Source organism: Halichoerus grypus, chromosome 14 (genome assembly GCF_964656455.1).
Source record: "Halichoerus grypus chromosome 14, mHalGry1.hap1.1, whole genome shotgun sequence".
NCBI classification, from domain to species: domain Eukaryota; kingdom Metazoa; phylum Chordata; class Mammalia; order Carnivora; family Phocidae; genus Halichoerus; species Halichoerus grypus.
In genome coordinates, this window is record NC_135725.1 from 45,260,313 (window position 1) to 45,287,689 (window position 27,377).

Sequence of the window (27,377 nt, forward strand, 5' to 3'; positions counted from 1 at the left end):
CATGCCCTGAGACAGAAAAGAAATGCAGGAAAGGAACTGAAAGAAGGTCTTGTGGCCAGAGCAGAGGGGCACCGGGAGGAGGCACCAGAATCTGCAAGGTACCTGAGGAGATGGTAAAGATTTGGGATTTTATCCTAAGAACCACAGTATTTGAGGAGTTTAAACAGAGAAGGGGTCAGATCATATTGCCATTTTTAAAAGATCTCCCTGGTTCCTTTCTGTGGAAAATGGATAAAAGCAGACAAGATTGGAGACATGCTCAGGTATACACTCAGGTGTAGACATGCAGAAGGCAGGATTCGGGTTTTGCTGGCAGGTAGCAACGAAAGGACAGAAGAGAGAGAGAGTAAAAGATGGGCTGCAATGATATACCAGAGAATAGGCTACATGGGCCACAGACACAGGAGGGATTGATGTGGAAATGGAAGGTTGAGGCCCCAGTGGACAAGGGATCCCAGTGAGGCCAAAAACTGTCTTGGTGGGAATAGTTAAGAGAGCAAGCTGGGAGCACTGGATATTGGGGTGCATAAAGGAGGAGCCATTTCAGGGTATGAAAATGTCCAAAATGCAGCCTGGCAGAAGGTGACTATGGAAGAGAAAGATATTAAAGATGAGGTGGCAAAATGACAAGGGTCCGGGGTCTTGGAAGAAGCAGAGAAGCTCGCCCATGTGTGTTGTCTTTGGAATGATAGATTTAGAGTCCCTAGAAGGGCTTCAGGAGGATTCCTACATCCCCGCAAGCCTCCCTATCTCCACTTGCCTAAATGTCTGGCTTGACTAAATAAAAGCAACTATTAGCACAGTCATTTAGGGATCCACAAACATGTGACATGAACAATTGAACATATATTCCTAGGGCCACGTGCATCAGAAGCAAAAGAGTTAAGGACTATAAACTGGCCTCCATCCCCATGGTCTCAGCCTGTGGCTTGTGCCCCACAGAGTGACTGCCACACTGCTTTCACTGTCCCTACCACTCCATATCCCATCTCTCCTACAGGACTACTAAGTCACGGCAGATCATTATGCTTCCTAATACCATGCCTGGGATGTTAACAGATGCTCAATAAAGAATGAACCAGGACGCTTGGGTGGCTCAGTTGGTTAAGCATCTCACTCTTGGTTTCGGCTCGGGTCGTGATCTCATGGGTTGTGAGATGGAGCCCTACGTCAGATTCCCCACACAGCATGGAGTCTCTTGAGATTCTCTCCCTCTGCCCCTCCCCAAGCCCCTCTCTCAAATAAATACATAAATAAATCTTTTTTAAAAAGAATGAATCAATCCCTTTTATATGAAGTACAAAACTAGTAAAACTAATTTATGGTGTTAAAAGTCAGCATAATGGTTTATCCTAGATGGGATCAGTGTCCTATTTCTTGATCAGGGCACTATTTACAGGAATGTGTTCACTCAAAGTTCATTGGCCTGTATAATTAAGATTTGTACGTTTTTCTGTATGTACATTAGGTTTCCATAATTTTTTAAATGGATGAATGAATCAATGACTCAATCAGCAATGGAACCTAACTTAAACTTGACTTAAACTTGAAACGTTTCCCCAGTGTAAAATTCTAACAGCAAGTTAAGGCAGGGGTTGGTACATCTTTTCTATAAAAGACCAGGTATTAAATGTCTTGGGCCTTGCAGGCCATAGAATCTCCATCACAACCACTCGGATTCACTGCTCTAGCACAGAAGTAGCCACGGATAATGTGTAAACAAATGAGTGTGGCCATGCTCCAACAAAATGTACTTATGAATGCCAAAGTTTGAACATCAAGTAATTTTCACATTTCCTAAAATAATAGTCTGATTTTTTTTAATCATTCAAAAATTTAAAACCATTCTCAGCTCTCCAGCTCTACAAAAACAGGCTGCAGACCAGATTTGGCCCACAGGATGTAGTACCCCCGACCCCTGCACTCCGAGGGTGTACCTGCAAAACCCATTTCTTGGCCTGCATACAGGCTCAGCCTATCCTTCCCCAACCTGCCCCTCAAGCACTCTCCCACCTTTGTAAGTAGGCAGACACTCCATCTTGTCACCACATGGGTATTTACTGTCCCGAGGCTTGATGGGGTCCATTCGACAGACAGGGTAGGGGTTATAATCTTGTTTATACGTTGTGAGCAGATCCATGTTCTCTTCACTTGGGACAAACTGGTCGGGCTGGTAAAACTTCACTGGTAACACTTTGTGAGGCCCAAAATCTCTCCTGAAAGGAAAATAAGCATACACCATTGACCCAGGAGAAGGCTCATAAGGGTTTCCATTTAACCCAATTCTACAAATGTTTGCTGTGAAGTCATCTTCTACTCTATCCCCCTAACTGCTCTTCCTCCTCTGTTGCCCACTTTCCCAAAAGGCACGACCATTCCCCTCTCTCTCACCCAAGTCAGATCCCCAGATGCCCGCCTGGACCCACCCCATCACGGCTCCAGATAATCACTCACCAAGGGCAGCCCCCCCATCTCATTGGTTTGTCTTTCCCGCTTGGTTCAGACCCTGACCATTTCTCACTTGGCTCATGTGACAATTTACCACCTGGACATGCTGCTGCATTTCCCACCGCTTCTACATCAATCCCCATAGTGTGACCAGAGTAAACTCTCTGAAATGAGATCACAAAATGGGATCATTTCACTCCCCACCTGAAAACTCTTCCAGATAAAACCAGACTCTCTAGCATGGCATATAAGCTTTCCTGGACCTGCCTCTGCCTTCCTCCCCAGCCTCATCTCCCACCTCCACCCCTGGCCCACGCTCCACTCCAACCACACCGAACCACTCAGAAGGCCTCTCTTCTGTCCCTGCCCTCTCCAGCTTCTTTCCCTCCAGTCACTTGACTGGCGAGCTAACTTTTATTTTTCAGGTACCACCCACCACCTCCTCTTCTGTGCTTTCAGTAGCTTCTCCTGCAGATACTGATCTCCTTCCTCTACTTGACCCTATAGAAAACCTAGAGGGCAGAAAAGCACAATAAATGGAGACACAGAGTCTTTCATTTCTCAGCTCTCTGGCATCAGGGCTTCCATTATTTCAGGGAGTATGGAAACAATAGGTCAGAAAAAGCATGATGGTCTTCAACTAGATAGGAAGCACTCCCTTCCCAGAACATCCTACAGCTCCAGAGATGCCAGGATGCTAACTGCACCATCACCAGGAATGATCCTGGCAAAACCAGGGCTCAGCTTGGGCTCGCAATGTCTGCCAGAGCAGTCTTGACTCCCCACTGCTCAATGCAAACTCTTTTAAGCAAACATTTCCCCCCAAGGGTTTCTGATTTACACAACAGCCTGTTTTTGCTTGGAACCCATTTATCCAACTGGACAAGTGGAAGGGAGATTTTCCCTGACGGTGCTTGCCAAAACAACCTCGCCAAGGGAAGGGGGAAGTTTCCGGACAGGAAAACATCAGGCCCAAACACCAATAAAACCTACTTCCTGGCCAAAATCTGGAGCAGCATTACTGAGCCATGCTTGAATAACAAAGGTAACACGCTCCACTGTAACCTGTCTTGCATGAATTATACACATGATTGTGAATAAACCCAAGCTGGGACCTGAAAGCGCTTGGTGGGATGGGAGGAGGCAGGTAGGAAGCAGGAGAACTGGTCTCTCTAGGGCTCTAAGGGGGAAATGGGAGATGCTTCAGTTGAACTCCCAGTACCTCCCTCTGCGTACATTTAAAAATATCTCTCAGCAGCAGTTATAGGGTCTTCAGCCTGGGCTCCCTTCCCAAGGGCCCCATGTTGGCAAATAGCAAGAGGAAGCAGAGTGACCTGATGCATCTGGAAGCTGACTCTGTATAAACTGGGGGCTTATGGAGGGAACAGGCTAAACAAGAAGCCAAGGGGCAGTTCCATATTTCTACTCTCGTTAGTGTACAAGTACCTCATGCTGGTGTCTGTTTAATACTTAGCCAACTGCAGCAGGGAACGAGAAGTGGCGGCCCTAGGCTGCAGAGCTGCAAAATGGCCTTCAGCAGAAAGTGTGCTTCCAAAGGGGAGGTGAGCTCTCCTCACTCCAAAAAGGGGTGGTGACAGCCTGAGACCACACATCCCCACATAAACCCATGTTCATTGATGGCAACCCAAGGGGTCAGCCCTCTTCATTTGCAAGAAGGAGTAGCAAGAGATATCTAGGGCAAGCAAAGAAGAACAGAGCTGAGTGTCCAAGCTGCCCCATGGAACACTCCCAACCCCAAAGCAGCCAGGAGTGATTTCCAGTCACAGGCCCACCATGTTTTGGGACCCTTCGCACAGAGACATCCTCTTCTGCCATTATTTTAGTTAGGGAACCAACTCCCCCCTCAGAGAGGCTGTCAGAACCTTCCTTCAAGGGCCGCCAAGCTCAATGACAATGAAAACGTGCTTAATGCCTTTATTTCCTGCTGTTTCCACAGGAAAAGAACAGATAAATGCCAACCAAACTGACCAGCTCATGAGCTATCCTGAAGTTGGTTACTCAAAGACAAAAACTGATACAGCAAAATCCTTGCTCACCGTATTTAGGGAATGACAATGTTAACTGAATCTCCTTCTCTGGTACAAAATTCAAGTCTCTTTGTGAAAGTACACCTAGGGTTGTATTTACTGATCAGCTATAACTAAGCAAAGGATCTTTGCAGGAGTTGGGGGTGGGGGAGTGATCTACTTCTGAAGAGTGGCAAAGTTTTAAGTTTAAAGTGTAATTCACTTATACCCCGCCCAAAAGTATTTACTGTGGCTGAAGAGTGAATTTGATCAAGACTGGGGGTTATATGCAACTGATGAATAATTGAACATTACATCTGAAACTAATGATTTACTATATGGTGTCTAATTGAATTTAAATTAAAAAAAGAGTGAATTTGATCAGAATATATGTGTTTCCTCATTATGTTTTTATGTTGAGGACATTCACTGAAATCTACCATTAACCACAACATAACTACACGTCCCCAATCTCACATAATCTAACAGCTTTTAAGGTCATGTAAGAGAAAAGTATTTTCTTCTTCCCAGAAATTGCTCAAATTTAGTTGTTTTTTTTTTTTTTTTTAAGAACACATCCCTTTCTGGGGCGCCTGGGTGGCTCAGTCGTTAAGCGTCTGCCTTTGGCTCAGGTTGTGATCCCAGGGTCCTGGGATCGAGCCCCGCATCGGGCTCCCTGCTCATAGGGGAGCCTGCTTCTCCCTCTCCCACTCCCCCTGCTTGTGTTCCCTCTCTCGCTGTGTCTCTCTCTGTCAAATAAATAAATAAAATCTTAAAAAAAAAAAAAAAAAAAATCCCTTTCTTCCTGTGTTACATTCCCTACCTAGTGCCTGTGCCCCTTGTGACTATGAACCAAGAAAAATATTGGTCAAAGATGTTAAGTCTTTTTTAGGTGCATAGCCATAAAAAATTATATAGTATGGAAGGCCAAGAGTTAAACTCCAAGTTAAGCAAAGGTTAAAGTGGCCCTGCTGGGAAAATCATAACAACTTGACTTCCAATCGTTAGGCAAAGCTAAAGAAAGATGTTTGACCGGAGTCTGACAAAGGAAGAAATATCGTAAGGGCCAACAAGGGTCCTGAGCCTTGGAGATTTTCATTGTGATAAAGAAACCATGTAATACTTTTTTTTAACCTATTGATGTTTATCCCCAAAAACTTCAGTACTTGTTAGTGTGTCCAATTAATCAATTAAATGGAACCCTTTTTTCTTTTTTTTTTATTATGTTATGTTAGTCACCATATTGTACTTCATTATAAATGGAGCCCATTTTAAAAAGAGTTGCTCCTCTTGCCCAAAGCCAATCTCTTCACCCTTATCCTAAATCCCCTGTTTCTCAGGAAGCGGTCCATATACTAGTATGTGAGTTAACCTTTTTCTCCTACCGGCTCCTTTCTCTCAGTAAACATTCTTCAGTTTTTCCCAACTTTAAAGGAAAAAAATAAAGTGACACAACCCTCACTGGCGTGCCCTCCCCTCCCCTCTCTCTTCCAGGAAGCGTTGACTACACAGAGACTTGCCTCCCTCGCCTCCCACTCACACTCCCCCCATCCAATCAGGTTCTGCTAACCCTTCGCTCTAACCCAGGACCCCAAGTCCCACCAGGTTTCCCAATCCAGTCATTGCTCTTCAGACCGTTATCCTCCTGAACATCCGGTAAGCATCCATACTCTGACTCATCTTTTGAACACTCGCCCCTTGATTTCAGTGATTCTCCTCCTCATGATTTGTCCTCTCTCTCAATATACACCACAGGGTTTGGCTCTTTGTCAGTTGATTTGATTTCACGCCTTCCACACATAATTCTAACATTTCCCAGGGTTAAAAGGCAACCTCTAAGAAAACCATTATGTCATCACGGGCAGGCTGGGAGCCCAGCCCCGCACACTGAGATAGATCCTGAGGCAGATTCACAGGGCTTGATTCATGCCCCTGATCCTAATAAGGACACACTGAGCCCTCCTTGCCTATGCTGTGACAGACAGGATTCTAAGGACCAGCCTCCAGGATTCAAGTTACACAGTATCTGTCTCCTGCCCTACTCTCTCATCTCCTCAATGCCCACAAAAGCTGAAGCTAACATCTGTCACCACTTCACATAGGCTCTGCACAAAAATATGAAGCACTAGCTGTGAGCACTAAAGAGCGACCAAGATAGGCATATTCTGGAGCAAAGCCAACAGGCAGAAGAACGGACTGGTACTGCATGAGCCTCTGTGTAAGTTTCCATTTTGTGGTGGGATCTTTGTTTTTCCCAAAGCTTCCAGTCTGAAGGCAGGCTCCAATCTGCACCAAGCCAAGAAGCTGTAAGTAAACAGAAAACCTCCCATATTTGACTGAAGAACCAGAGGACCAAGTCTGAGGCAACCACAGGTGCTGGAAAGTAAGGAAGAAACCCTGGAAAGGAGAAAACCCAAGACAGGAAGCTCTGGCTTCTGTACATAAACTGGACCCAGGTCTCCCGCTGACTTCACAAGCAACCACACTAAAGATAAAGAACTGAACTAATGGGGCGCCTGGGTGGCTCAGTCAGTTAAGTGGCCGACTCTTGATTTCAGCTCAGGTCATGATCTCAGGATCTCAGGATCTCAGGTCATGATTTTGGCTCAGGTCATGATCGAGCCCCACCTGCTTAAGATTCTCCCTCTCCTCGGCACAGTCAGGCCACTCCTCCTCCAGCAGGGACCCAACAAGCGGCAGATCCGAGGTGACTCCTCTTCCTCCCCCGGGAGGAGTGGCACAGGGGTGCACCGCAGGGATCTGCTGGGTTTGGAGACTCCACACGGGGTCGTGCACCAGAGATAGAAACGCTCGGTCACAGGCCAGGTGAGCACTGAGTACGGCCGGAGACCCGGGAGATGGGAGTGACTGACTGCTTTTCTCTGGGGGCTCAATGAGGAGCGGGCCCCGAGTTCTTGGCTCCTCCGGGGCGGAGACTGGGAGGCCGTCATTTTCACTCTCGGCCTCCAAAGCTGTACAGAGAGCTTGCAGGGAACAAAAGCTCCCGAGAGCAAACCCGAGCAGATTACTTAGCCCAGACCAGGCAAGGGCGGGGCAATTCTGCCTCCAGCAAAGACATTTGGGAACCACGGCAACAGGCCCCTCCCCCAGAAGATCAGCGAGAACAGCCAGCCAAGACCAAGTTTACCGATCAATGAGAACGGCAGAACTCCATCGCTAGGGGAATACTGCACATAGAATCCATGGCTTTTTCCCCATGATTCTTTAGTATTTCAAAGTTAATTTTTTTAATTTTTTTTTTTTTTGAATTTTTCTTTTTCCCTTTTTCAACCAACATCTTATCAATCCCTTTTTTAAAAAATCTGTTTCATTTTTCATTTTTAGAGTCATATTCTATCCCTTGAGAGTAGTTAACCTTATTTTTGGTATATATATATATATATATATATATATATATATATATAGTTCTCTCTTTAAAATTTTGGGATACAGTTTCTTCTAACAGACCAAAATATACCCTAAAGCTCTAGTGTATGGCTTTGTTCTAGTGGCCTGCCTGATCACATTCTCTCCCTTTTTTTTTTTAAATCCTCTTCTTTCTTTTTTCAACCAACTTCTTATCAATACCTTTTATAAAATCTTTTATAATTTTCATCTTTACAGTCATATTCCATCCCTTCATCATATTAACCCTTATTTTTGTACATAATATAAATTTTTCCTTATTTAAAATTTTGGGAGGCACTTTCTTCTAACAGACCAAAATACACCAAAATCTACTGTGTGGCACTGATCTATGAACCAGCCTGATCATATTTGATCATATTCTGGGTTTTTTTTTATCTTTTTCTTTTTCTTTCTTCTTTCTTTCCCTTTCTTTTCCCCCCGGTTTCAGGTCTCCTCTGATTTGTTTAGCGTATATTTTTCTGGGGTCATTGTTACCCTGTTACCATTTTGTTCTCTCATTCATCTGTTCTCCTCTGGACAAAATGACAAGATGGAAAAAATCACCTCAAAAAAAAGAACAAGAGGCAGCACCGACTGCTAGGGACCTAATCAATACGGACATTCGTAAGATGTCAGAATTAGAGTTCAGAATGACGATTTTAAAGATACTAGCTGGGCTTGAAAAAAGCATGGAAGATACTAGAGAAACCCTTCCTGGAGAAATAAAAGAACTAAAATCTAACCAAGTCGAAATAAAAAAGGCTATTAATGAGGTGCAATCAAAAATGGAGGCTCTACCAAGATGTCCATCAACAGATGAATGGATAAAGAAGATGTGGTATATATATACAATGGAATATTATGCAGCCATCAAAAGGAATGAGATCTTGCCATTTGCAATGACGTGGATGGAACTGGAGGGTGTTATGCTGAGCAAAATAAGTCAATCAGAGAAAGACATGTATCATATGACCTCACTAATATGAGGAATTCTTAATCTCAGGAAACAAACTGAGGGTTGCTGGAGTGGGGGGTGGGGTGGGAGGGATGGGGTGGCTGGGTGATAGACATTGGGGAGGGTATGTGCTATGGTGAGCACTGTGAATTGTGCAAGACTGTTGAATCACAGATCTGTACCTCTGAAACAAATAATGCAATATATGTTAAGAAAAAAAAAAGAAGAAGAAGATAGCAGGAGGGGAAGAATGAAGGGGGGAAATTGGAGGGGGAGATGAACCATGAGAGACGATGGACTCTGAAAAACAAACTGAGGGTTCTAGAGGGGAGGGGGGTGGGAGGATGGGTTATCCTGGTGATGGGTATTAAAGAGGGCACGTTCTGCATGGAGCACTGGGTGTTATGCACAAACAATGAATCATGGAACACTACATCAAAAACTAATGATGTAATATATGGTGATTAACATAACAATAAAAAATTTAAAAAATAAAAAAAAATTGGAGGCTCCAACTGCTAGGGTAAATGTGGCAGAAGAATTAGTGATATAGAAGACCAAATGATGGAAAATAAAGAAGCTGAGAAAAAGAGAGAGAAACAACTACGGGATCACTAGGGCAGAATTTTGAGAGATAAGTGATACCATAAGACGAAACAATATTAGAATAATTGGGATCCCAGAAGAAGAAGAAAGAGAGAGAGGGGCAGAAGGTATACTGGAGCAAATTATAGCAGAGAATTTCCCTAATTTGGGGAAGGAAACAGACATCAAAATCCAGGAGGCACAGAGAACCCACAATAAATAAATCAATAAAAATAGGTCAACACCCCGACATCTAATAGTAAAACTTACAAGTCTCAGAGACAAAGAGAAAATCCTGAAAGCAGCTCGGGAGAAGAGATATGTAACCTACAATGGTAGAAACATTAGATTGGCAACAGACCTATCCACAGAGACCTGGCAGGCCAGAAAGGACTGGCATGATATATTCAGAGCACTAAATGAGAAAAATATGCAGCCAAGAATACTATATCCAGCTAGGCTGTCACTGAAAATAGGAGAGATAAAAAGCTTCCAGGACACACAAAAACTAAAGGAATTTGCAAACACGAAACCAGCCCTACAAGAAATATTGAAAGGGGTCCTCTAAGCAAAGAGAGAGCCTAAAAGTAACATAGACCAGAAAGGAACACAGATAATATACAATAACAGTCACCTTACAGGCAATACAATGGCACCAAATTCGTATCTTTCAATAGTTACCCTGAATGTAAATGGGCTAAATGCTCCAATCAAAAGACACAGGCTATCAGATTGGATTAAAAAACAAGACCCATCGATATGCTGTCTGCAAGAGACTCATTTTAGACCCAAAGAAACACCCAGATTGAAAGTGAGGGGGTGGAAAACGATTCACCATGCTAATGGACACCAAAAGAAAGTTGGGGTGGCAATCCTTATATCAGACAAATTAGATTTTAAACCAAAGACTATAATAAGAGATGATGAAGGACACTATATCCTACTTAAAGGGTCTATCCAACAAGAAGATCTAACAATTGTAAATATCTATGCCCCTAACATGGGAGCAGCCAATTATATAAGCCAATTAATAACAAAAGCAAAGAAACACATTGACAACAATACAATAATAGTGGGGGACTTTAACACCCCCCTCACTGAAATTGACAGATCATCTAAGCAAAAGATCAATAAGGAAATAAAGACTTTAAATGACACACTGGACCCAATGGACTTCACAGATATATTCAGAACATTCCATCTCAAAGCAACAGAATACACATTCTTCTCAAGTGCCCATGAAACATTCTCCAGAATGATCACATCTTAGGTCACAAATCAAGTCTCAACTGGTACCAAAAGATTGGGATCATTCCCTGCCTATTTTCAGACCACAATGCTTTGAAACTAGAACTCAATCACAAGAGGAAAGTCAGAAAGAACTCAAATACATGGAGGCTAAAGAGCATCCTACTAAAGAATGAATGGGTCAACCAGGGAATTAAAGAAGAATTTTAAAAATTCACAGAAACCAATGAAAATGAAAACACAACTGTTCAAAATCTTTGGGATGCAGCAAAGGCAGTCCTAAGAGGAAAGTATAGAGCAATACAAGCCTTTCTCAAGAAACAAGAAAGTACACAACCTAACCCTACACCTAAAGGAGCTGGAGAGAGAACAGCAAATAAAGCCTAAACCCAGTAGGAGAAGAGAAATAATAAAGATCAGAGCAGAAATCAATGAAATAGAAACCAAAAGAACAGTAGAACAGATCAACAAAACTAGGAGCTGGTTCTTTGAAAGAATTAACAAGATTGATAAACCCCTGGCCAGACTTATCAAAAAGAAAAGAGAAATGACCCAATCAACAAAATCATGAATGAAAGAGGAGAGATCAAAACCAATACCAAAGAAATACAAACAATTATAAGAACATATTATGAGCAACTATATGCCAGCAAATTAGATGATAACCTGGAAGAAATGGATGCATTCCTAGAGATGTATCAACTACCAAAACTGAACCAGGAAGAAAGAGAAAAACCTGAACAGACCTATAACCACTAAGGAAATTGAAGCAGTCATCAAAAATCTCCCAACAAACAAAAGCCCAGGGCCAGATGGCTTCCCAGTGGAATTCTACCAAACATTTCAAGAAGAATTAATACCTATTCTTCTGAAACTGTTCCAAAAAATAGAAATGGAAGGAAAACTTCCAAACTCGTTTTAGGAGGCCACCATTACCTTGATCCCAAAACCAAAGACTCCATCAAAAAGGAGACTTACAGACCAATATCCTTGATGAACACGGATGCAAAAATTCTCACCAAAATACTAGCCAATAGGATCCAACAGTACATTAAAAGGATTATTCACCACGACCAAGTGGGATTTATCCCTGGGCTGCAAGGTTGGTTCAACATCCGCAAAGCAATCAATGTGATACAAGACATTAATAAAAGAAAGAACAAGAACCATATGATCCTCTCAACAGATGCAGAAAAAGCATTTGACAAAGTACAGCATCCTTTCTTGATCAAAACCCTTCAGAGTATAGGGATAGAGCATATACACCTCAATATCACAAAAGCCATCTATGAAAAACCCACAGCGAATATCATTCTCAATGGGGAAGAACTGAGAACTTTCCCCCTAAGATCAGGAACGCGGCAGGGATGTCCACTATCACCACTGCTATTCAACATAGTATTAGAAGTCCTAGCCACAGCAATCAGACAACAAAAAGAAATAAAAGGCATCCAAATCGGCAAAGAAGAAGTCAAACTCTCACTCTTTGCAGATGATAGTATACTTTATGTGGAAAACCCAAAAGACCCCACCCCAAACTGCTAGAACTCATACAGGAATTCAGTAAAGTGGCAGGATATAAAATCAATGCACAGAAATCAGTCGCATTCCTATACACCAGGACAGAAGAAAGAGAAATGAAGGAGGCGATCCCATTTACAATTGCACCCAAAACCATAAGATACCTAGGAATAAATCTAACCAAAGAGGCAAAGGATCTGTACTCAGAAAACGATAAAATACTCATGAAAGAAATTGAGGAAGACACAAAGAAATGGAAAAACATTCCATGCTCATGGACTGGAAGAACAAATATTGTGAAGATGTCAATGCTACCTAGAGCAATCTACACATTTAATGCAATCCCTATCAAAATACCATCCACTTTTTTCAAAGAAATGGAATAAATAATCCTAAAATTTGTGTGGAACCAGAAAAGACCCCGAATAGCCAGAGGAATGTTGAAAAAGATTAGCAAAGCTGGCGGCATCATAATTCCGGACTTCCAGCTCTATTACAAAGCTGTCATCATCAAGACAGTATGGTACTGGCACAAAAACAGACACATAGATCAATGGAACAGAATAGAGAGCCCAGAAATGGACCCTCAACTCTATGGTCAACTCATCTTCGACAAAGCAGGAAAGAATGTCCAGTGGAAAAAAGACAGTCTCTTCAACAAATGGTGTTGGGAAAATTGGACAGCCACATGCAGAAGAATGAAACTGGACCATTCCCATGCACCACACACAAAAACAGACTCCAAATGTGAGACAGGAGTCCATCAAAATCCTAAAGGAGAACACAGGCAGCAACCTCTTCGAACTCAACCACAGCACTTCTTCCTAGAAACATCGCCAAAGGCAAGGGAAGCAAGGGCAAAAATGAACTATTGGAACTTCATCAAGATAAATAGCTTTTGCACAGCAAAAGAAACAGTCAACAAAACCAAAAGACAACCGACAGAATGGGAGAAGATATTTGCAAATGACATATCAGATAAAGGGCTAGTATCCAAAATCTATAAAGAACTTCTCAAACTTAGCACCCAAAGAACAAATGATCCAATCAAGAAATGGGCAGAAGACATGAACAGACATTTTTCCAAAGAAGACATCCAAATGGCCAACAGACACATGAAAAAGTGCTCAACATCGCTCGGCATCAGGGAAATCCAAATCAAAACCTCAATGAGATACCACCTCACACCAGTCAGAATGGCTAAAATTAACAAGTCAGGAAACGACAGATGTTGGCGGGGATGCGGAGAAAGGGGAACCCTCCTACACTGTTGCTGGGAATGCAAGCTGGTGCAGCCACTCTGGAAAACAGTATGGAGGTTCCTCAAAAAGTTGAAAATAGAGCTACTATATGATCCAGCAAATGCACTACTGGGTATTTACCCCAAAGATACAAATGTAGGGATCTGAAGGGGCACATGCACCCCGATGTTTATAGCAGGATTGTCCACAATAGCCAAACTGTGGGAAGAGCCAAGATGTCCATCGACAGATGAATGGATAAAGAAGATGTGGTATATATAAACCATGGAATATTATACAGCCATCAAAAGGAATGAGATCTTGCCATTTGCAATGACGTGGATGGAACTGGAGGGTATTATGCTGAGCTAAATAAGTCAATCAGAGAAAGACATGTATCATGATCTCACTGATATGAGGAATTCTTAGTCTCAAAAAACAAAGAGGGTTGGGGCGCCTGGGTGGCTCAGTTGGTTAAGGGACTGCCTTCGGCTCAGGTCATGATCCTGGAGTCCCGGGATCGAGTCCCACATCGGGCTCCCTGCTCGGCAGGGAGTCTGCTTCTCCCTCTGACCCTCTCATGCTCTGTCTCATTCTCTCTCTCAAATAAATAAATAAAATCTTTAAAAAAAAAAAAAAAAGAAACAAACAGGGTTGCTGGAGTGGTAGGGGGTGGGAGGGATGGGGTGGCTGGGTTATAGACACTGGGGAGGGTATGTGCTATGGTGAGTGCTGTGAATTGTGTGAGACTGTTGAATCGCAGACCTGTACCTCTGAAACAAATAATACATTATATGTTAAAAAAAAAAAAAAAGAAGAAGAAGAGAAGAAGGTAACAGAAAGGGAAAAATGAAGGGGGGGAGATCGGAGTGGGAGAGGAACCATGAGAGACTATGGACTCCGAGAAACAAACTGAGGGTTCTAGAGGGGATGGGGGTAGGGGGATGGATTAGCCTGGTGATGGGTATTAAAGAGGGCACGGACTGAATGGAGCACTGGGTGTTCTACGCAAACAATGAATCATGGAACACTACATCAAAAACTAATGATGTAATGTATGGTGATTAACATAACATAATAGAATTTAAAAAAAAAAAAAGATTTCCTTCTGCTCCTCCCTGGTTGCGTGCTCTCAAAAAAAAAAAAAACAAAACCTGAACTGAGATTGGAGCTGCCACCCAAGACACAGAGTTTACATTTTGAATCAAATCAAATTACCTCCTATCTGCCTTAAAAAAACAGTAATATTAATAAACTCTTTGTAGGAATGTAAAAAAATATCCAGAGTCTTTACAATATAACTTTAACAATGTACAGGATCAATCTAAAATCACTGACATACATACAGGAAAATGTGACCCATTCTCAAGAAAAAAAAAAAAAAAAAGATAATCCTGAAGGTAACTTCAAGCAGACCCAGATATTACAATTAGCGAACAAAGATTTTTAAAGCAGCTATTCTAACTATGCTAAGTTATAAAAAGCAAAATAAGGTCATAATAAATTAAAATGTAGGAAATTCATAAGAGAAATAGAAATTATCTAAAAATAATCAAAGGTAACTTCTAAAACTGAAAAATACAATATCTGAAATAAGACAGTCACTGGATGGGCTTAATACCAAAATAGACCTGGAGGAGAGACTCTGTGAACTTAAGGACAGATGAATAGAAACTACCAATTTGATAAACAGAAAAAAAGGACTGACAGAAAGAAATGAACAGAGTCTCAGAGACAGAAAAAGTACTTGAAGAAATAATGGTCAAGATGTTCCCAAATTTAATCAAAGACACACAACATCAAAGGCTCCGAAATTGCCCAGGCAAGTCTAATGCTGAGACGTCTTTCTGCATTTCTTCTTAATTCTTGGGCCCAATCTACAGGGCAGGGGAGTAGGTATATCCCCAAGGGTATAGCTCTGGGTAGAGAAGTATGTATTTAAACAGAAAATGGGTGAAATTCAATGAGTAGGGAAAGACTTAGGCCCACTACCAACTTTCCTGCTTTTTTCCTAGCATTTGAAGAGGATTCCAAATGCCTTTTAGCTCTTTTCGCTACCAACTTGCAACCCCCTGCCCTTGAGCCAAACCCATCAAGTCAGAACCCTATTCCATCTTCCCTCCTATGCCTCCAGTTCACTCTCCCCATGGTCCCACTCCCCTTAGGATAAAGATGTAACACCATCTTGAAGACTTACTTCTTTCCTCTCAGGTTATCCATTCCACCATCCTTAGAAATCTGCCTTAACTAACAAAATAATGTCCCAGAATGGGGCCCAAGTGTTTTTTTTTTGTTTGGTTTTTTTTTTAAAGATTTTATTTATTTATTTGACAGAGAGATAGCAAGAGCAGGAACACAAGCAGGGGGAGTGGGAGGGGGAGAAGCAGGCTTCCCGCCAAGCAGGGAGCCCGATGTGGGGCTCGATCCCAGGACCCGGGGATCATGACCTGGGCCGAAGGCAGACGCCTAACAACTGAGCCACCCAGGCGCCCTGGGGCCCAAGTGTTTTACATGGTGACATGCCTAAGGGGAAATGAGGCTTGAAGTGCAAACCTCTTATGCATAAATTGATCTCCCGTCTATCTGAACGAAAGGCAGATCCTATAGAAGAAAATCACCATGGGCTGCAAGAAACTGCTTCATAGTAAGAAGGCCTAAAAATCACAAGCACTCCCCTCATGGCACCTGCTGTAAATCCCTAAGATTTACAGTCAGTAAGAGTTGTGTGCAGCTGTAATCATGCCTCATGCTGGGATGATAACCTTTCCAGAAACCAGGTGTTTTTTGTGTCTGGACTTAATCACCAAACTCAGCCAAGCCCTGAGCCACGTGACTTTTCATCCAGCAGGTGGCAGCCCCATGTCCAATCTCAGAAACTAAGTTGGGTCCCTTTACATAGAGAAGTGGGTGGGACGTTCAGGTAACAAGGGTTCGAAGGGCAGAGAAGTGACCTGTATCCATGTAGATAGAGGGGTGTGCAGACACAGGGCTGACCCATCCCTTCCCCGGAAGCCTCTGCTGGAGCACTCAGATGATGATTTCTCTACATTTCTGCACATGGAATGATGTGCTGTACATACAAGTACACTGGCCAGAGTCTCTGCTAAGTTTATACAGTTCAGAAAATATGGCTGGTAAAATCTTGGGTTTTGTTCATTTATCTCAATAAAAGCTCACTTAAAAAAATTAATCCTGAGAGGGACATAGTTTTATTCTCCGTCTATGAAAACTAGTGCCCAGCATGGCAGGCATAGGGCTGAGGTATGATAAACTCGAGGTACAGCTGAGGAAAGACATGCCCTCTGCTCATTTTCCCCCTGGGTTCTGTCTCTGGGGAAGGACATAAAGAAGCATTTCTGCTCTTCTTCCTTCCCATGGGTAACCTTGCTCCTGCCACCTTTTCTTTTAAGGCCCTTATGGTCACGAACAACTTGTTTTGGAAATTCTTTTAGTATCTGCAGTCCTCCACTTTGGCCACATTTTGACATGAATGATATCGTCACTGTGGCTCTGGCAGGGACAGAGGGAACTTCTGGGTGATAGGTTTATGGCTCTTAGTGACATGAGACAAGGATAACTGAGGACAGGTCAGAGGGGAAGTTTTTGTTTTTGAAAAGCACCATCAGGAGGAAGGAAGGCGTGTGGGGCTCCGTCTGGGGACCTCGGAGCTAGGTGATGGGGCAGGGCTCCTGCTGCAGAGAGAGGATTTGTCCTCATCCTCCTAAGCTTGTGGACAACAAATAAAGAGCAACCGCCAACACCCAACCCTCAAAGCATCCTTTCTGGGACAGAAAACCTACCCCTAATATAACAACAACTGAAGCTGTCCTGTCTCAATTTCCTGCATGTTGGGTATGAAGAGAAGACCAGCACCTAGAGGCTGAGTGTGATATTTACAAGCTATTCCTCAATGCTACTCTCATCTTTCTCTACCCATTACATGTCTCTTATACATAGGCCTAGGACTCTTCATCAGCACTGACCATGGTTTCTTACAAGGAAAAGCAATGCTCGAGAATGGTACATATCTCTAGTAGTCTTTAGACTCTTAGAATCTAAGAGTGCTGTTTTTTTGGTAAAATGAAGCCCAAACTCATGTTTTATAAGCCATAGGTTGAAAAAAAAGGTTGCATAAAATATATATTTTAGTACTCAGAAACACTGTGCTTAAAAAAATCATATAAGAGATCTGTCGAGCATAAAGATGATCTGATTCGGGGCGGGGGGGGGGCGGCGCCAAGGGGGAAAGAAAAAGAGATGATCTGATTCAAGTCATAATCTCAAAAGAGGATGTATCCAGGCCCATCGTGGGGAAAACCTGGAGGCAGAATGAGTTAGAGCTATTCTGCTTCACCTGAATCATCTGGGACCTTTACTAGGAAAGCACAAACTTATGAGCAAAGGGGGAGCAATAGGAAGAAAATTTACCAGGTCTTGAGTCCTATAATGTGCAAGCTCTGTGCTGCATTAATTTACATATTCTGTGATCTCCTCCCAGCAATCCTGCCCTGTAGGGATGAGGAATGCCGGAGGCAGAGAAGGCATCTCTCTTTCAGGTCTCATCTGGGCTCTAAGTATACAATCTGGGACACTGCTCAACCGCACTCAAAGATGTTCCTACTCCACTGGGTCACCAATCACAGGTCACCACCCAGAGGTCACTAACCAAGTTGTCAGTGGCAGATTCTTGCAACATGCAGAGCAGACTTGAAATTGATCAGTCTCCCCACCCTCTCAATATAGATACCTCTGCAACCCTACCACACTGAGCCAGGTGGCTCAGTCTCTAAAACTCGATTCTCTAAAGAATCTGTGTTTGTTTGGGGTGCCTGGGTGGCTCAGTCGTTAGGCGTCTGCCTTCGGCTCAGGTCATGATTCCAGGGTCCTGGGATCGAGCCCCGCATCAGACTCCCTGCTCTGCAGGGAGCCTGCTTCTCCCTCTCCCGCTCCCCCTGCTTGTGTTCCTGCTCTCGCTATCTCTCTCTCTCTGTCAAATAAATAAATAAAATCTTTTAAAAAAATAAAATAAAATAAAGAATCTGTGTTTGGAGGTCAAGAGCAATTTAAAAGGAAATACCACTGACCTTTGAACAATGTAGAGGTAAGGGATGCTGACCTCCAATGCAGTCACAAATCCACATATAACTTTTGACTCCCCAAAAACAAACTGCTAATAGCCTACTGTTAACCAGAAGCCTTACCAGTAACTGTCAATTAACATATTTTATATGTGATATGTATTATATATATTGTATCCTTATAATAAAATAAGCTAGAAAAAAGTTAGGAAGAAAATCATAAGAGAAAATATTAACAGTGCTATATTTATTGAAAAAAACAAAATCCACATGTAAATGGACCCATGCAGTTCAAACCCATGTTGTTTAAGGGTCAACTGTAGTCTTTGTTCATTCTTGAAGAACATTCAAAGGGATCCCAATTCAAAGTCCACGGCATAATTCCTAGACAGCTCCCTCTGTATCATCAAGTTTCCTTTCATCACTATCACCATCACTACGCGGCCCAAGCTGACCTGGAGCTTAGGTGTCAAAGTCCAAAACTCACTTTCTAGCAGCATCCCCCTCTCCCCTCCAACTGTGCCATCCCTTTATACGTTACTTAACCTCCAACCCTTTGCTATGTAGATCATTTTAGCCTTCCTCACCCCTAGACCAGCTGTAACAATTCCTTCTCTGTAAGAAGAGGTTGGGAAAAACTGAGCAGGCTAACAAATGTAGGATTTCCTTTCCGAGATACAGTATATTAACATCAAAGACTTCGATACTATACATTGACTCTGTACACTGATGCACTAAGACTGCACATTATATTCATATTGTACATTAGCCCTGGACATTATTTGTGTGCATTCATATATTTATTCTTCTTGTGCTCACCTTGATGTGGTCAGGCCTTCCATGGGTATGGACCCTTTCTGGTACTCCAGCTTGGGCTTGAAGGATTCTCTGGGCAGGTAAGAGTGATAGAGAGGGTAGTTCTCGGTGTATTCGGAGAGAAGACATGGTTTCTCTATTTTATCGTAAATCTTGGTAGGGAGATGTGGACAGTGATGCCGCCTATAAAAAAGAAATGAAGTTAGGTCTGTTACCTTCTTGGAAACAACATATCCAGTCTGATAATGCCACCTCCTCAAAATGAGACCCCAGGTTTTAAAATCAAGACTGCCAGCATTGAAAACAGGAACTTAACTTTCCTTTTCTCTACTAAACTATGAAGTGGACAGGATTTTTTTAATGATGTATAACTGCAATTGGCTAATCATCAAAATTCCTTAAATCACAAAATTACACATAAGCATGACCAATATTCAACCATTACAGATGCCATACTGCCTGTTTAAATACGAAACACTTCCGGTACCATAGTGGGTAAATCGCTGTGGCCCTAAGCCCTTCGAGTGATGCTCCCAGCTGGTCTCCGGATCACCCAGCAGTTAGGGTTCAACACCTGACCTGACAGTGTGCTGCAGGGCTGTGCACTAAGCCTTTCCTAGTTGCCTGGTTCCTGGGTCAACTCAGAATGTCACCTTTCCATACAAGTGGCATCATGCAGAGCAAAACCACATCAGTTCTGAGTACGCTACACACCACTGACTATGGGAACCTGTTTCACATTGAAAGTCTGGCTCATGTTTCAGGTCTCGCCTCAGCTGTTGCCTCCATAGAAAGACTTCCACTGGTTATCTTCTGCCTAAGATACACCCACCAGCCCTACCCTGGTACACAGGATCTCTCATCCCAGTGCATGCCTTTCCCATTGCTTACTGCTTCCATTGGCAGGTTTGCTGGTGAATTTCTTCATGGTCCGTCTCATCTATCAAGCTCAGGACCTTTTCTATCATGCTCACTGCTGGAGCCCCTTATCCTGACTGGTACATAGTAGGCTGTCAATAAACAATTACGGAACAAATGATGAAATACGTAAATAAATTATTAAATAAATGTGATGCCTCATTACACAAATAGATGATAGAAAATAATTTGAAAAAAAAAGAAAGAAGAAAAAAGGAAAAAATTTTTTTAAAAATTTGAAGTAGGGGCACCTGGGTGGCTCAGTTGGTTAAGCGACTGCCTTCGGCTCAGGTCATGATCCTGGAGTCCCTGGATCGAGTCCCACATCGGGCTCCCTGCTCGGCAGGGAGTCTGCTTCTCCCTCTGACCCTCCCCCCTCTCATGTGCTCTCTCTCATTCTCTCTCTCAAATAAATAAATAAAAAAAATCTTTAAAAATAAATAAATAAATAAAAAATAAAAAAATAAAAAAATTTGAAGTTATAATTTATGGTGAGTTTTCCCATTTTACACGCATGGTAATAAATGAACCTTATGATTCTACTTATTGCTGGACAAAGCACAGCTGTTGGAGCTTTCAAAACCTAAACAGTATGTCAGTTATTCATATGCCCGCACACAATTCCTATAACCCAGCTGGGGCACCCCTTGTCTTCACCCCTTGTCTTCAGTTCCAACTTCCTTTTATCGAGGCATAGCACAGAATGGCATATTTCTGAACATTTTTTACACTGATTTTAATTAGAGAAACGAAAATACCCAGTATTCTGGGGCACCACATGGGGGGAGAGAGAGAGAAGGAGAGAAACAGAGAGAGAATTCATCACTGTTCATCTAGAGCTATTTTCCAGGCAACAATTAGCATGCTGTCTATTCCTGTTGTTAGTAAGTTCAACCCTCTATATAAAACTTGCTGCTGCCACTGTTGTTACTACATACCTCTCTTCAACCTCCCAGGCCCTAGAGAAAACGATCAACACCAGTACGGTTCATATGGCTAGCACTGCCTATTAGCAAGTACCTTTAAAGAGATCCCTATTTGTGGGGCACCTGGGTGGCTCAGTCAGTTAAGCATCCATGCTTAGCAGGGAGTCTGAGATTCTCTCTCTCCCTCTCTCTCTCTCCCTGCCTCCCATACTCAGTCTCTAAATAAATCTTTAAAAAAAGAGGGAGATCCCTGTATGATTTTTTTCTCTTTTGTAAGTTTGTGTATCAGAAAAGCCTTAAGATGGCATAAACTTGCCACATTTATTTTTTTTAAGATTTTTAAGTAATCTCTACACCCAATGTGGGGCTCAAACTCACAACCCCAAGGATCAAGAGTCGCAGGCTCCACAAACTGAGGCAGCCAGGCGCCTCTACTTTTTATTTTTGTATTACTAAAGTACTACTCATTCATGGTAAATATTTTAGATTCTCCTAATTATTTACAAGGAAATCATCCATAAATATGCTGTCCTTAGGGTATGAGTTTCAGTGTTAAGTACATTTAATAAAAGTTTAGTTGTCCTTTTTCAAAATGTACATTATTGGCATTTCATGGACAAAGATGATTGTGTATTTAACATTTTATATATTTAATAAAATATGCCCTAATCATGGGTACATAAGTTGACGAGTGCTTTAATCTTCTGTCCACTCAAGAGGTAATTGTTGTGTTTGCACAGTAAACAAAATAACCATACCCCATGCTATGTAAACATTAGATATTATTACCATTTCTGTGTTCACAATCCATCCAATTATCTGAGTTTTCAATCTGAACCAATTAGCAACCTATCATTTTAGGATTCCTACAAACCACAAATCAAAAGCCAACAACTGCCGGCTACCAAAAATACCTCCACCGATTATTTTGTTTACCCACTCTCTGAGAAAAAAGTCAAGATTTTATTAATAATAACTTTGATTCAGGCACTTGCAATAAAATCGACCCCACAGGCATAGCAATGTTTTCCCTCTCCGGTGCCCTTGTTTAGCAAACCAGTAAAACTTTGTTTTTATATAGCTCCCCCTTCCATGATGTTATTTTTTTTGACTTTACAGTATAAAGACTTATTCCTAAAGAAAAATAAATTCCATGGCAAAATACTACATTGTGATTGGTATCATGAGAGGGGATTTTAATATTGCAACAAGCTTCCACCCAGACACCAATGTTCCTTTAAGAGGAATGTTATCTATCTCGGGGGGGGGGGGGGCAAGTTTTATTTGACTCATTGCTAACTAAAATCTCACTTGGAAGTGTCAAAGACTCTTACTTGGAAGTAAACATTTCACTACCTGTCTGCTCCTAGGGCCACCCCCTTTGCCTTACCTGTAACCCCAAACCCCAAGTATCCCTCTCAAGTCACCAAGCACCCTATCTCCTCCTTGTTGGTCTGCCCACCCCTTTCCTAAAAGGGAAATCACTTCAGTTCTTAATTTTTAGCGGACCTAGTCAGTGATTGAAGAACGTGTGTGGAATCACCATGTTTGGGGTATTTTAAAGTAAGCCTGGGGGCACCTGGGTGGCTCAGTCATTAAGTGCCTGTCTTCGGCTCAGGTCATGGTCCCAGGGTCCTGGGATTGAGCCCCACATCGGGCTCCCTGCTCAGCGGGAAGCCTGCTTCTCCCTCTCCCACTCCCCCTGCTTGTGCTCTCTCTCTCACTGTGTCTCCCTCTGTCAAATAAATAAATAAAATCTTTAAAAAATAAAAAATAAAGTAAGCCTGACAGTCATGAGCCAAAGAAAGGAGACTTCTTCAAACTCTCTGATACTTGCATCCTCTGAGGAGCTGCCGTGACCACCCTGTTGGGAGCGCATACTCCAACCAGCCTAGATGGGGCCACTAGGCAGAGAAGGCAAAGGGGAGGGAGGCGTCCTTACCAGAACTCTCTAAAGTCTTTCTTTCCACTCCAGAATTTACTAAATAACCACAGGAAAAAGGAAATAATCCTGACTTTTTCTGATATTTGGTAAAGGGAATAGTGGAAACCTTTCAACAGAACACAGAAAAGGGGAGGAGGCGAAAGATGGCGGAGGAGTAGGGGACCCTATTTCAACTGGTCCCCGGAATTGAGCTGGATATCTACCAGACCACTCTGAGCACCCACGAAACCAGCCTGAGATGTAAGAAGATCTGGATCTCTACAAACAGAATATCGCAGGCAGTTGGTTTTGAGGTACGAAGCGGAGAGCCGTGATTCTGCCGGCAGATATCGAAGGATAAACGGCGGCGGGAGGGTGCCTGGACATGGGGATCCTACACCGCCGGTGAGTGACAGCCTCGCGCGCTGCAGATGGGGCACAGACTCGCAGACCGGTAGCGTCGGGAAAGAACTTTAGGGCAGCCCCCGGGGTGGAAAACCAGACCGGCGGGGTCGCGCGCACGCGAACTGCAGCCCCCCCAACAGAAACCAGAGCGACGGTCGCACGCACACGAACTGCAGCCTCCAAGACGGAAACCCGGTGCACCGGGGTTGTGCCGGTGAACTGCAACCCCCGGGGGTGGAAACCCTGAGCAGCGGAGTCGCGCGCACACGAACTGCAGTCCCCGGGACAGAACCCCAAGCAGCAGTGTCGCGTGCGCACGCGAACTGGGAGCGGCTGGCGGTTTTAGAAGCACAAAGGGCAGACACGTGCCCGACCTGGAGGCAGGACTGGGGGCGCTGCGGAGGGGCGCACAACCCAGGCCGCTGCAGTTTAGAGCAGCACGGACAGAAACGGAGACAGTGTGGCCTGGAGAGCTCACTGAAGAACAGACTGCGGTCTCTCTGCTCTGAGGCAGAGGGTTGGAAACGGTCTCTTCTGCTCTGACTCGCAGAAGAGAGGCAGAAAGCCGCCAGGGAAAGGCGCCAGAGAACAAAAGCCCCAAAGACTGATTCCCATTGAGCCCATCCCCCACCACAGGGGGGCAGGGCAACTCCGCCCAAACAGGGTTGCCTGAGTAACAGTGCGGCAGGCCCCTCCCGCAGAAGACAGGCTGGGAAAACAAGAGGCCAGCAACCCTAAGGTCCCAAGAAAACAGGTGCATCTTGCTTGGGTTCTGGTCAATAATTTGGACTCTATACATTCCCTCAAACACCCATCAACAGAATGACTAGGAGGAGGAGCACCCAAAACAGAAAAGACTCAGAGATTATGACTTATGCTGCAGATTTACAAATGGATGCAGACATAACCAAGATGTCGGAGATGGAATTCACGCTAGCAATTGTGAAGACAATGGCTAGAATGGAGAAATCAATTAATGGCAACATAGAGTCTCTAAGGGCAGAAATAAAAGGTGAATTGGCAGAACTTAAAAATGCTATCAATGAGATCCAATCCAATCTAGATAATCTAACAGCTAGGGTAACTGAGAAAGAAGAGAGAATAAGCAATCTGGAAGACAGTATAATAGATAAAAAGGGAAAAGAGGAGGCCAGGGAAAAACAACTCAGAATCCATGAAAATAGAATCAGAGAAATAAGTGACACCATGAGGCATTCCAATGTCAGAATAATTGGAATCCCGGAGGGAGTGGAGAGAGAGAGAGGGCTGTATTTGAGCAAATCGTAGCTGAGAACTTCCCTAATCTAGGGAATGAAACAAACATTCGAGTCCTAGAGGCAGAGAGGACCCCTCCTAAGATCAAGGAAAACAGGCCAACACCCCAGCATGTAATAGTAAAACTTGCAAATCTTAGAACCAAGGAAACCATCTTAAGGGCACTTAGGGGGAAGAGATTCCTTACGTACAGAGGGAGGAACATCAGAATAACGTCAGACCTATCCACAGAGACCTGGCCAGCCAGAAAGGCCTGGCAAGACATATTCAGAATACTAAATGAGAAGAACATGCAGCCAAGAATACTTTATCCAGCAAGGCTTTCATTTAGAATGGATGGAGAGATGCAGAGCTTCCATGACCGGCAGAAGTTGAAAGAATATGTGACCACTAAGCCGGCCCTGCAAGAAATATTAAGGGGGGTTCTATAAAAGGAGAAAGACCCCAAGGGTGATCTACAACAGAAATTTACAGGGACAATCTATAAAAACAAGGTCTTCACAGGCAACATGATGACAATTAATTCATATCTTTCAATAATCACTCTCAACATGAATGGCCTAAATGCTCCCATAAAACGGCACAGGGTTGCAGATTGGATAAAAAGACAGGACCCATCCATATGCTGTCTACAAGAGACTCATTTTGAACCTAAAGATACATCCAGACTGAAAGTGAAGGGATGGAGATCCATCTTCCATGCCAGCGGACCTCAAAAGAAAGCTGGGGTAGCAATTCTTACATCAGACAAATTAGATTTTAAACTAAAGTCTGTAATAAGAGACACAGGACACTATATCATTCTTAAAGGGTCTATCCAACAAGAAGATCTAACAATTGTAAATATCTATGCCCCCAACATGGGAGCAGCCATCTACATAAGCCAACTGTTAACCAAAATAAAGAGTCATATTGATAACAATAAGTTAATTGTAGGAGACCTCAATACTCCACTCTCAGCAATGGACAGATCATCTAAGCAGAAAATCAACAAGGAAACAAGAACTTTGAATGATACATTGGACCAGATGGACCTCATAGATATTTACAGAACATTCCACCCTAAAACAACAGAATACTCATTCTTCTCGAGCACACATGGAACTTTCTCCAAAATAGACCACATACTGGGTCACAAATCAGGTCTCAACCAATACCAAAAGATTGAGATTATTCCCTGCATATTCTCAGACCACAATGCTTTAAAACTGGAACTCAATCACAAGAAAAAAATTGGCAGAAATTCAAACACTTGGAAACTAAAGACCACTCTGCTCAAGAATGTTTGGGTCAACCAAGAAATCAAAGAAGAACTTAAACAATTCATGGAAATCAATGAGAACAAAAACACATCGGTCCAAAACCTATGGGATACTGCAAAGGCGATCCTAAGGGGGAAATACATAGCCATCCAAGCCTCACTCAAAAAAATAGAAAAATCCCGAATTCACCAACTAACACTACACCTTAAAGAACTAGAGAAAAAGCAACAAACGACGCCTAAGCCATGCATTAGAAGAGAAATAATTAAAATTAGAGCAGAAATCAATGAATTAGAGGGCGCCTGGGTGGCTCAGTTGGTTAAGCAACTGCCTTCGGCTCAGGTCATGATCCTGGAGTCCCAGGATCGAGTCCCGCATTGGGCTCCCTGCTCAGCGGGGAGTCTGCTTCTCCCTCTGACCCTCCACCCTCTCATGCTCTCTATCATTCTCTCTCTCTCAATAAATAAATAAAAATCTTTAAAAAAAAAAAAAAATCAATGAATTAGAAACCAGAAACACAGTAGATCAGATCAACGAAACTAGAAGTTGGTTCTTTGAAAGAATTAATAAGATTGATAAACCACTGGCCAGACTTATCCAAAAGAAGAGAGAAAGGACCCAAATTAATAAAATTATGAATAAAAGGGGAGAGATCACGACTAACACCAAGGAAATAGAAACAATTATTAGAAATTATTATCAACAGGGCGCCTGGGTGGCTCAGTTGGTTAAGCGACTGCCTTCAGCTCAGGTCATGATCCTGGAGTCCCGGGATCGAGTCCCGCATCAGGCTCCCTGCTCAGCAGGGAGTCTGCTTCTCCCTCTCCCACTCCCCGCTCTTGTGCTCTTTCTCTCTCACTCTCTCTCTCAAATAAATAAATAAAATCTTTAAAAAAAAAAAAAAGAAATTATTATCAACAACTATATGCCAATAAACTGAGCAATCTGGATGAAATGGAGGCCTTCCTGGAAACCTATAAGTTGCCAAGACTGAAACAGAAAGAAATTGACAACCTGAATAGGCCAATAACCAGTAACGAGATTGAAGCAGTGATCAAAAACCTCCCAAAAAACAAGTCCAGGGCCTGATGGATTCCCTGGGGAATTCTACCAAACATTCAAAGAAGAAATAATACCTATTCTACTGAAGCTGTTTCAAAAAATAGAAACAGAAGGAAAACTTCCAAACTCATTCTATGAGGCCAGCGTTACCTTAATCCCCAAATCAGGCAAAGACCCCATCAAAAAGGAGAATTTCAGACCGATATCCCTGATGAATATGGATTCCAAAATCCTCAACAAAATCCTAGCTAATAGGATCCAACAATACATTAAAAGGA

General features: G+C 42.9%; 1 protein-coding gene across 1 annotated transcript in view; it reads right to left on the reverse strand.

Annotated features, from left to right (window-relative positions):
- Nucleotides 1–19,418, reverse strand: part of SAXO1 (stabilizer of axonemal microtubules 1) — a 33,712-nt gene extending 14,294 nt beyond the window's left edge. Inside the window, exons 1-2 of the mRNA XM_036084788.2 lie at nucleotides 19,331–19,418; nucleotides 2,014–2,216 (exon numbers count right to left, since the gene is read on the reverse strand). Coding sequence (XP_035940681.2) covers nucleotides 2,014–2,216; nucleotides 19,331–19,353 — 226 coding nt within the window. The 5' untranslated portion in view covers nucleotides 19,354–19,418. The remainder of the gene's footprint in view (nucleotides 1–2,013; nucleotides 2,217–19,330) is intronic.
- Nucleotides 19,419–27,377: the final 7,959 nt, after the last annotated feature.